At 41.4% G+C, this 11821-nt stretch overlaps 1 protein-coding gene across 2 annotated transcripts; it reads right to left on the reverse strand.

Annotated features, from left to right (window-relative positions):
• Positions 1 to 110: 110 nt before the first annotated feature.
• On the reverse strand, positions 111 to 9618 carry LOC134612570 (transmembrane protein 17B-like). 2 transcript variants are annotated; one of them, XM_063456957.1, is made up of 4 exons: positions 9466 to 9618; positions 7897 to 8000; positions 6415 to 6492; positions 111 to 576 (listed from the first exon to the last, which is right to left on the reverse strand). In XM_063456957.1, the coding sequence occupies exons 1-4, from the start codon at positions 9584 to 9586 to the stop codon at positions 310 to 312; spliced, it is 570 nt and encodes a 189-aa protein (XP_063313027.1). In that variant the 5' UTR covers positions 9587 to 9618; the 3' UTR covers positions 111 to 309. The 2 variants fall into 2 exon arrangements, with proteins under 2 accessions (XP_063313027.1, XP_063313026.1); XM_063456956.1 differs by having other exon boundaries at positions 6415 to 6528.
• Positions 9619 to 11821: the final 2203 nt, after the last annotated feature.

Genomic DNA, 11821 nt, shown 5'->3' on the forward strand with positions numbered 1-11821 from the left:
GGGAAAGAAAACAATTTAGAGAAGAAGCCAACTCCACATTTGTGTAAAAATATTTTTACTGACTTGTACAAAATACATTTACACTATTTCCATTTTGGGACTCTTGCAAACCGGAAATAATAAAGATATCTATTTAAATATAATCAAATCTAAAACGATTTTGTATACAGTATTGTGTATTGTATGTGCTTGCACTACTGACCGATGTAGCTCTAAATAAACAAACACACATGTCAAGAAGATAACAATACAGCATAGGTTAATATATTAAAGGATCACTCCCTTTTTCTATTATTTGTGTGTATTTTACTACATCCCTTGGCACAAGTTCCTGCCTAGCAAGTCTTTTTCGGTGTCATCTGAATGATGTAAGAAAAACTCTGTGGCAAGCGTTCTTGTCATGAATTTTAACACAAAGAATGAGACTATTAGCTCCACAGAGAGGAAAACAATGTAAATTGCATGAACAGCATACTCCAGCGGTAGAATTAAGACTTCTTCATCTGTTAAAAGGAAGAGAATAAGAGGTATCTGTATCATGAAGGTCAAAAGTAGAAATGCTGCCAGCTCTGGTACCTGAAACAAAAATGATATTACAGTTTGTTATAGTATGTTTGTTCATGAATCCACCTTGTCTAACTTGACTAATAAACCGACTCTAATAACCTACCGAGTCTAGCAAAGGTTTACTGTATATAAAGGTGTCATTATATTATGTGTGTGTATAAACAACAACTCTTCGCAAAGTATGACTTGCCCCTCTGAAGCATTTGTACAGCATACCACACACTAAACAGAGAATTGTGCAAATTGTTATAGCTGTGTTATGATTGATATCCATTTACGGCGCAGTTTCACTCATTCTAAATGACAAGGTCATGGTTTTGGGGGGATAAATTGCTAATCACATAAACTAACTGCTGGACAAGGATTTATGGGATAAAAGTCTGTTCCTGGCTGCGGGTAGCAGGTCTGCCTATAGTTGCAGTCATACCCACTAAACACCACTTTTAGGGAAAGTGTAAAGCTGAGTATTGTTTTTTTTTTTCCCCCTCACCTACAGAAAGAAAAACTTTACAGCTATATAAACATCTATGAAATATTTAATCAAATAATCACAAAGGTTCATAATAGTGCCCATCCTTGGTATCAATATCTGCCTGACTTGTAAAAGTATCCAAATAAAGTGCAAAGAATATTGTACCTAAAATTAATAACACAGGTAACCAGTGGATGGCTTTATGCCAAAGTATTAAATGGATACAAGATTGCAAAGTATAGAAAGGTAGAAAATAGAAAGACAGAAAGATTTGTCCAGGGACAGCTGTTCCCTATCATCACCCTGGCCAAAAAGGCTACATAGTAAATATATCGCTATTTATTTGCCAGACGACCAGAGCAAAAAAAGAAAGTACACATAAAGCAGAGAAAAGTGAGGTACATGCAATCAACACACATCTCACCCACTACACCAGGATCATCAGGAGTGCCAAAGTGTTGTTTTCTTTGGATGGACTTTAAATGCCCACCTCACTTCCTGATTGGTGTCCGCAGCGATCACATGATTAACTAAATAAAATGTAAATATAGGCGCCGCTCATAAAGCTGATCAGTGAATCTATATGAAACAACATGCCACATCAGATATATCAAAAGACCCGTGCCAGAGTAGAATAGATGGACCTAATACACGCCATCAATTTCCACATCCATACCTCGAGCCTCAATCCTCACACATTCTATAAAAAGATGAGATTTGCATAACTAGGACTACAACAGTCTAATCTGTATTCACTCAAACCCTGTGGCTTTGTTGTCTCATTACTTGAATTAGCAGGGTCTATCTGTGGACTAGAGGTACAACCATGGGTTTTGCTGTGCCCTGGGCAGGTTAAATTGTTTTAAAGGGACACTATAGTCACCAGAACAACTACAGCTTAATGTAGTTGTTCTGGTGAGTATAATAGTTCCCTTCAGGCTTGTTTCATGTAAAGACTGCCTTTTCAGAGAAAAGGCAGTGTTTACATTGCCTCTAGGGACACCTCCAAGTGGCCACTCCCTAGATGGCCACTGGAGGTGCCTCCTGGGTCACTGCTGCCAAAAAAGCAGCACTGACGTTCATGTTCAGATAAAAGTCAGTGTTTACATTACTGCCTAGTAACACTTCTAGTGGCAATCACTCAGATGGCCACTAGAGGTGCTTCGTGGGTCAGTGCTGCACAATGTGCAGCACTGATGTTCAGCATCTCCACGCTCTGCATGGAGATGCTAAACACTCCCCATAGAAACTGTTGGATTCAATGCATCTCCATCTGGAGATCCTGAGTGGTGCACATGCGCAGTAGCCTCCCAATGTTTTCATATGGGAAAGATAGATTGGCTGAGATCGTCAATTTTGATAATCTCAGCCAAGGAGGTGGGACAGAGCAGAGTAAGCTGAGGTGAGACCCAATGCAGTGCTGGAATAAAGGTGAGTAAAAACACGTTTTACTTTTAAAACAGGGGGGCCTGGGGCCCTCAACTATGTTTTTTTATAGCTATAACGCCAGGAATACACATTTGTATTCCTGACACTATACAGGGAGTGCAGAATTATTAGGCAAGTTGTATTTTTGAGGATTAATTTTATTATTGAACAACAACCATGTTCTCAATGAACCCAAAAAACTCATTAATATCAAAGCTGAATATTTTCGGAAGTAGTTTTTAGTTTGTTTTTAGTTATAGCTATTTTAGGGGGATATCTGTGTGTGCAGGTGACTATTACTGTGCATAATTATTAGGCAACTTAACAAAAAACAAATATATACCCATTTCAATTATTTATTTTTACCAGTGAAACCAATATAACATCTCAACATTCACAAATATACATTTCTGACATTCAAAAACAAAACAAAAACAAATCAGTGACCAATATAGCCACATTTCTTTGCAAGGACACTCAAAAGCCTGCCATCCATGGATTCTGTCAGTGTTTTGATCTGTTCACCATCAACATTGCGTGCAGCAGCAACCACAGCCTCCCAGACACTGTTCAGAGAGGTGTACTGTTTTCCCTCCTTGTAAATCTCACATTTGATGATGGACCACAGGTTCTCAATGGGGTTCAGATCAGGTGAACAAGGAGGCCATGTCATTAGATTTTCTTCTTTTATACCCTTTCTTGCCAGCCCTGCTGTGGAGTACTTGGACGCGTGTGATGGAGCATTGTCCTGCATGAAAATCATGTTTTTCTTGAAGGATGCAGACTTCTTCCTGTACCACTGCTTGAAGAAGGTGTCTTCCAGAAACTGGCAGTAGGACTGGGATTTGAGCTTGACTCCATCCTCAACCCGAAAAGGCCCCACAAGCTCATCTTTGATGATACCAGCCCAAACCAGTACTCCACCTCAGCCTTGCTGGCGTCTGAGTCGGACTGGAGCTCTCTGCCCTTTACCAATCCAGCCACGGGCCCATCCATCTGGCCCATCAAGACTCACTCTCATTTCATCAGTCCATAAAACCTTAGAAAAATCAGTCTTGAGATATTTCTTGGCCCAGTCTTGACGTTTCAGCTTGTGTGTCTTGTTCAGTGGTGGTCGTCTTTCAGCCTTTCTTACCTTGGCCATGTCTCTGAGTATTGCACACCTTGTGCTTTTGGGCACTCCAGTGATGTTGCAGCTCTGAAATATGGCCAAACTGGTGGCAAGTGGCATCTTGGCAGCTGCACGCTTGACTTTTCTCAGTTCATGGGCAGTTATTTTGCGCCTTGGTTTTTCCACACGCTTCTTGCGACCCTGTTGACTATTTTGAATGAAACGCTTGATTGTTCGATGATCACGCTTCAGAAGCTTTGCAATTTTAAGAGTGCTGCATCCCTCTGCAAGATATCTCACTATTTTTGACTTTTCTGAGCCTGTTAAGTCCTTCTTTTGACCCATTTTGCCAAAGGAAAGGAAGTTGCCTAATAATTATGCACACCTGATATAGGGTGTTGATGTCATTAGACCACACCCCTTCTCATTACAGAGATGCACATCACCTAATATGCTTAATTGGTAGTAGGCTTTCGAGCCTATACAGCTTGGAGTAAGACAACATGCATAAAGAGGATGATGTGGTCAAAATACTCATTTGCCTAATAATTCTGCACTCCCTGTAGTGTTCCTTTAAGTATACATTCTTACTATTTGTTTCAAGGACTGTAACTATATTATGAAGAAATATATTTTTATTCTCTGTGGTTAATATCCTCCTTCTGGGGGCGGAGCCTGACCTCGGAGCTGAGCGGACGCGTGCTGCTCGAGCTCCCGACCGCCGGACCGGCTTTGTGGGGAAAAAACCCAGCTGTCGCACAACGACTGAGGCCACATTGGGCCACTACAACTGGGCACGCGACGACAAACCGGCAGACACCTTTCCCCAGGGCCTACGGTACCGCAAACCGCGGCAGCAATCTGAGGCCTGCAGACGACTAGGAGGGGGAAGTGCGGCCGACTTTCATACCGACTGGTACGTCCAGCAGACCCACTCCACTCCTACCCCCCCCCCCTCTGGACCGGTGGGGGTCATCCCGGTCCCTGCTGGCCGGCGCCCCGGAGTATCTCTGGGAACAGAGTGACCGCACGAGGAGGAACCGCACCCAAGATGGCGGCCCAGCAGCAATCCACGGCAATGGACACAAGCATTGAGTCGGGCGCAGGGCCCCTGGAGGCCTTTGATCAGCAGTGCAAGCGCTTTTGGGAGATACTGTGCAATCAGGGCCTGACCCGCAGAAGAGCGGTGAAAGTGGTGGCACAATGGATCCGACCGGCAACGCGGCGCCGCTACTATGGGCCCCTACCGCGATCCCCTAAAACGACTGCACAGCAAGGCAGGCGACAGCGACCAACTGAACAGGCAAGGGAGCCGCATGGCATCTCTGCCGACGCTCGCTCCCGTGTTCACAGGAGCTGGCGTGTCAGGAGAGCCCAACCCACGTGTAACCCTCACGACGCCAGAACCTGGTACCAGCATGGAGCACCCCCACATTCCACAAACCCAGCGACATACAGGGGCCTAACCTGGAGGTCCAGCCCGGGGTCTAGCGGCGGAGCTGCACCCCGAAAGAGGGGCACCCTTAAGGACACAAAACTAGAGGCCCTGCAGAAGAGCTGGAAGGAACGTAGTCTTAACAAGCCAAGAACCGGCCGAAGCAACGCTAGCAAACCGCGGGGCGATATCGGAGCAGGCCTGAAACTTCCGCCTGCTAACATCCCCCCCTCCCTGGGTATTGGCTGAACTTTTTATCGCTTGGACTGCATCTGAGCTACAGGTTCACTACCAATTGTTTGGACATATGTTATAAAAATGGTAACCCTGCAGCCACTATGCCTCTCAGACCCTGCACGTTATACCTTTTATTTTGCAAATCAGCTCACTGTTTAGTATTTTTCTTCTATAAGCCTTTGCCTTACTTAATCATCTCATATTAGATTGCATACCTCCCACGGGCATTATCTACCTATAAAATGCGCAACTACACTGTTAGATAAACGTAGTTAAAAGAAAAAACAAATTGTGTTGTTTAACCTAACGTTGGCAGCAACTGATAACTCTATAGCAAAGCTATCTTCCTGTATTTTAACCTGATGTTGACAGAGTCTCAATCTATAAAATGCCTAAACAGCATGATTTAAGCTTATTCATATATATTTTGTATTTTTATGCAACTGCCTACATCTTGTTCTTTTCATGTTCTAAAATATAAAAATTGTGCTGTATAACAAGCCACATGTTGAAATGATGACAAACCGCCTGCAGCAGCTGTTGTGGCGCTGTACGCTTTACTGTTACTCCATGCACGAATAAAAATAAAGAATTTAAAAAAAAAAAAATATCCTCCTTCTGGTCATCCTTCAGCTGTCCTGTTTTTTCTGTTATAGCAATTTTGCTTCCCTCCTCCCATCTTTAGCAGTCAAAGAGCGGTAGATTGTGCGAACCAAAGTCTTGTGGGAATCTTGCCTTCTGTAACAGCCACATGGATTAATAGACGGAACCCCTTATCTATCAACATTATAGCTCTTTTAACTGCTTTTTAGTGTCATGGTACACAGTCTCAGAATTCACAGATCTATTGGTAAAGGGACATTTTGATTGCAGGGGGGTTTAAAAATGTGATATGCATTTCAGATAATGACTTCTTTTATGGACACCACGCCAAGATTCAATCGCATTCAATAATACATGTGCTGATGTCTGCACTCATCGTGGAGAATAATCATCTCAGTTGTAATCCTTGAATGGAGCCGACAATTTGCTCATCACAGTTATCTATATAGAATTCTTTCCACCTCATGCCTGCAGTTTAAATAGGAACACGTTTTTTTATGTCACATAAGACTTGATCATTACTATAACAGTAACATATTTACAAGTGTCAAGCGGTCTTACCTTTTCATATAAATTTCCAATGTATCCAAGGTATAATCTTAAACATTCAACCAGTGTAAGAATGGATAACCCAATTATCTGCAGAATTTGATAATAACATGTGAGTAGATGATACTGGAAAAAAGAAAAAAAAATTGATCAAAAAAACTAGCAAGAGAAATGTAATGTACCGGTATATATGAAACTAATTTTGAATTTAAATTGATAACTTATGAGCAGATGATACTGAAAAAAAATCAATTCATAAAATCTAAAAATAGGAATTTAAAGGGTTACTCCAATCACCATGACTACTTCCACTTTGAAGTGGTCAGGAATCTGTAGGTTTAGCATTTTGGGGTCAAATTAGGTACTCTAAACCAAAAACAGAGTTTTATTAAAACACTGGGTTTTATTGGTTAGAGTAACCATTTAATGAAACAAATTTTGACTTTGTAAAATGTGTATAGGATTCCATTTGAATTTCAAGGCAAAATTAATTTTACCCCACAAAGACACAATTACATTCCACTTTGCTGCAGTAGTGTTTTTTTATTTATCTGCCAAACACCCATTTTATCCCTCTGCATCTTATAAAGAAGCTCTATACAGCCCAAATATGAAATACAAATGACTGTTTAGTAAATATACCACAAAGAAAACATGCATGCATTTAATTTAGCATTTTTTCCATTTGAGTTATATCTAAAAACAGCCTGCAAAAGTTGCAGTTCACTTGTCTGCAGCCTTTGCAAGCCCTACCCTTCTAACCCCGCCCAGACTTTCTGTGGCTAACCAATCAATCACAGACTCTCATAGAGAATCCTGTGACTGGATTTTTTTTGCTGGCTCAGAGTGCATGTACACAATCTGGGCAGGCAAGGGGAGGGCGAGTTGGAAAAATGTTTATTTAAAAAAAAAGAGCATTATTGAGCTGGTAAGGAAGCCACGAGGGAGAAGCTCAAAACGTCCGTTAGCCAGCGTGCAATGCTAGCTGATGATGGATGTATTTTACACACAGAATTGACATGTGTGCCAGGGGTGTAACAAGCTCCCGGACAGAAGTGCAGATTTCTCTGTAAATGCAGCATTTCAAGCAGAAACGCTGCACATACATATTCCTGCTACCATATCCTGCTACCATGACCACTTCAAATCAGTGAATTGGTCAAGGTGATTGGAGTAGCACTTTAAATTGTATTTTTATACTACTATAGTTTATATGGATTATATAGTTATTAAGTATGTTACTAAAATGAGAATTAGAAATATTTACCAACTATAAATGATATGCATTCTATACAGTTGTACAACGATAAGATACAATACAGTGGTGATATAAACATACATACTAAACACTAAAATTGTGGGGGGGGTTTGTTTTGTTTTGTTTTTACATATACACTGAATTTACAGCATTTACAGCACACTGCATGTAACATTATCTCAGTTAAACCAGCTAAAGCATATTAAGTGCTACTCCGTGAATGAGAAATTCCTTACCTTAAGTTCCAAAATGAGAATCTCAGACATAAACCAGAATGGAAAGAACAATGAATTAAAATATAGAAGCATCTGGAGGGGAAGGTTTGCTCCCACGTAATGCCCTAAAAGAAGTTAATAAAATACTGAGTATATAAGGGATATGTGTTGTTTCCTGCTAATTGATGGTGGGATAATAATACTAATAAAGTATTTAACCAGGAAAAGTACATTCAGATTGCTCTGGTTTCCAAGTACATCCTGGGGATGTTACTTCTGCCCAACATCCAGGTGATGTAAATGGTGAGGGAAGTCTCTGTAGGATGAAATAATTCCAATAAAAAAATTAATAATAATAAAGAGAATAATGGCCATCACACATGTTACAACACAATAGAAACCATTAGAAATACGTGGATGTTATAAACCTACTTACTGTTAAATTAAGTCATAGGTCTTTTCTCAGGTGGACAGTTTGAGTGGCAAGCATCCTTTGTGCATGCTTAGGTGTGTATTTGTATATACACATGGTACACTGCTGTATTGCAGCTTGTATCAATGGTCATGGTAGACACGATTTGTGATCCTGTGTTGGATGTATGTGGGGAAATATCTTGCTCCTTTTTTTGGAGCAGGGTTCCTTGCGCGTTTTGTAATGTCCAGGTCTGTGCCCAAAGGCATGTAGTGCGTTACTGTCCCCAGCCTATTTTGATTTTGTCAGTTTACAGCCTACCTGTCTCAGTGTGGGTCTGGTTCTGCTCCATGTTTTAGGTTAGATCTGCTATAGTTTGCCTGGGTCAGATGGTTGCAGATTCTGCTTCCAGGTCCAAGGGCAGTGTTTTCCCACTTACATCAGAGTTTAATTCTTCCTGATCTAGTGCCAGCTTTATTTCTCAGTTTTTTACATACTAGATGCTACCATTAGTTATGTGAATCAATCATTGCAATGGTAGCCAAGGGAGAGTATTTTGTAAATTACAGTTGTAGGATTGCCAGATCAGCAGCTGATTTAAGGGATTCCAGTATAAATGTGTATAAGTCACTATTTCGGCCAGTATAATCCGAAAACGAACATCTTTCATAAGTGTTTTAAAATCAAATAATTACTTGGCAGCCCTAGTAACAGGGGTTTAGTTAGCTTCTAGAAACACCTGGAGTTTCAGTGACCGCTACACTAACAGAGAGGTGGGGATATGTTCTGATATATATTCTATGTTATGTCTCCTTTTCTCTACCGATGAGCAGTGTGCTGCGAATAGTCTTTGGGATCTCAATGATAGCGCAACCAGAAACAAGCACGATCTGCACAACCAGGTATTCAGTGTGAATGCGCCATGCTACCCAACTATATGAGAGAGCAGCAAAGTTCTGTTCGCCAGCACCTGTCCTGATAGACATCACCCCCTCCCTCTTAGTAGCCTGCAGAGCACGATACTAGTGATCATTTTTATGTCAGAAGGCAGCTTTAAAAAGATTCTGCCTCCACTGCCTGTACTACCTCTATATTATGCCATTAGGGGAACAACCAGATATTTTAAAAGGGAACAAGTCTAGCTCTATTTCCTACTATACCCCGAATAGATATCATACCTGTATGATACGACTGTCTGTCACCGCCGCAGTCTCTGGTTTTGTTTTGGGTGAACACAGATCCACTAATGCTGGCAAGGCTGTGCCGAATATTGCATGGCAGGGGAGTACGGAGAGCCATGTCTCTTCCATAGCAGACTCTGTCTTTCTAAACTGTTGCAAAGGTTAATGTGTGCCTCTCTTGCTAATTAAAGGATTTCTCTAGCAATCTGCTCACTGGGAGATTACCCAGGCACCATCTGTACTGACATGAAAGAGCTGCTTTACCAAGGGCCTTAACCCTTGGATATTCAAGGATAGTTTCTAAGAAACCTTGGTAAATTCAATAAAATATTTTTTCTAAATATGAATTAACTCTACTATTTTTTCTTAAGCCATAGTTGCCATAGTCTGTTTTTGTATTGCGCGTGTGCTAAGAATCTTCTGGGTGTCTTTTCATCAGTATAAACACACACAGATATCAGAACCCAAGCAACTGCTCCTAAACAAAACTATTACTGTAGCAGCACCTCCTTTCTAAGTGCAATGGAGACCCCTCGGACAGTTTTAAGAGTACACTGGAAGTGTTTTAAAGAATTCATTTTGTTATATATCATATAGCAGTCGAAGGATAGGTCACTGCGCTAACTTTAAATAGAATAATAAGTCACCAAGGTAATACCAAATTTTCCAAATGATTCAATATCAAAATTACTTTCCACAGAGGCATAACTAACAGTGTTGTAGTCATTGCAACAGCACGAGGTCCCCAGGGAGTTTGGAGACCCTGCCACTGCTCTTTGAAGTGAGTACACTGCTTAAACTGTGTTGCTGATGCCGCAGGCCCCGTAGGCCGACCAGAACTCAGTTGAAGTTCTTACTGCCTTCACACAGTTAGGCTATTAGAAGTCTACAAACAAGCTACTGCACTTTCAGCCCACATGGGGCTCCTCAAGATGCAGCTACAAAACTCCCGAAACAGAGAAGAATGAACCGGTGCCTGGCTGGAAGAGTAGTGGAGAATGAATGTCCTATGTATGGTGCTGTGTAGTAGACTAGTTTGCTGGCAGTCACCACTGGTAAACACCAACATTACACACATTCAAACACACAGACACCGCTCACAAATACAACCCTGAAAGGATGGACAAATGGAAGATTGCCAGCTGGTATCGTGGGGGTTCTATAACATTCAGCATCTTCTTTTTGAGAACCCTTGCATCATAGGGGGGCTCAAAAGATCTTATCACAGGACCCTACCTACTTTATTTTCACCACTGACTTTCCACAGGATTTATCTAAAAAAATGTCCTTAGATTTTAATGGTGACATCTGCAGATAAAGTGGTTGGATTCATCTATTCCCTGTCAAAAAAGGTTCAGAACCCATGGGAGGACTACGCTAACTGTTGAGTAAATCGGACACGTGAAAACGTGGCCTCTCACCCCCTGGCTGTGGTAGGTTATACTCCCCCGCCCCTCCTTGTTCTCTTCCTCTACCCCTCCTCTGCTCTCTCCCCCTCTCCTCTTTCTCTCACTCTTCCCTCACTGCTGGGAAACTCTGAAACATACTAAAAATTGTTCATGCATACAAAGCGTACAGAAAATTGGGTTATACATGTGATGGAACAAACAGGGACCTCGGATTGTATAGCACATACAAACCGGAGGACGGATCTTGCATGATCACGTTACTCCTAGTGACCATATCTTGAGAAGTCTACACACATCACCTCACTGATAAGTGGCAAACTGTTGCAAAGACATCTGCCTAACGAAAACCTGTTATCTGCATATACCCCCATTCCCTGTCTTCTGTAATGTGTGTAACTTACTGAATAACATGTCCAATCTCTCGACCGATGACTATGCATGACTTAACCAATTAAAAATCTCAAAAAAGAAATACCCTTGATGGGGTCGGGTAGCAGAAAAAGTTAACCTCTTGTGTACACTATACAATGTCTAATGGTTTCATATGCGCAACATGGTTCATATGTGTTGCTTCTGCACAAGCCTTTCTGAGAATGTTATATCGCTATCTTTGTCAAGACGAAAAAAAATAAAGAATTTTAAAAAAGGTTCAGAACCATTACCATGTATGGATAATAGGGTCAACTTCAGGTAGTAATATACATAATTTACAGACTGTGCTGGTGCACCTGAAAGAACACTGCAAGAGGTATATGTATTAAAATACACTTACCTGATGGTGAGAGTCTCTCCCAAAAGGCTACTGGTAATGAGAGTGACTGCAAACACAGCTGCCCACGCATGTTTGACCACAGTTGGTATTGTGCAATACATGAAGTGTGCATAATTAAGGAGGAGTTGACTGCATAGTACCAGGCATGTTTGTGGTTTTTGAACCATTGCAC

Source organism: Pelobates fuscus, chromosome 5 (genome assembly GCF_036172605.1).
Source record: "Pelobates fuscus isolate aPelFus1 chromosome 5, aPelFus1.pri, whole genome shotgun sequence".
In the NCBI taxonomy this organism is placed as follows: Eukaryota; Metazoa; Chordata; class Amphibia; order Anura; family Pelobatidae; genus Pelobates; species Pelobates fuscus.

Excerpts from the sequence above, each read along its gene's own strand:
- LOC134612570 (XM_063456956.1), bottom strand. The coding sequence starts at position 9,586 with ATGGCTCTCCGTACTCCCCTGCCATGCAATATTCGGCACAGCCTTGCC. Across the intron at positions 8,001-9,465 it reads CAGACAGTCGTATCATACAG|GGCATTACGTGGGAGCAAAC; the intron begins GTATGATATCTA and ends AACTTCTTTTAG. Across the intron at positions 577-6,414 it reads TTGGAAATTTATATGAAAAG|GTACCAGAGCTGGCAGCATT; the intron begins GTAAGACCGCTT and ends TTTTTGTTTCAG.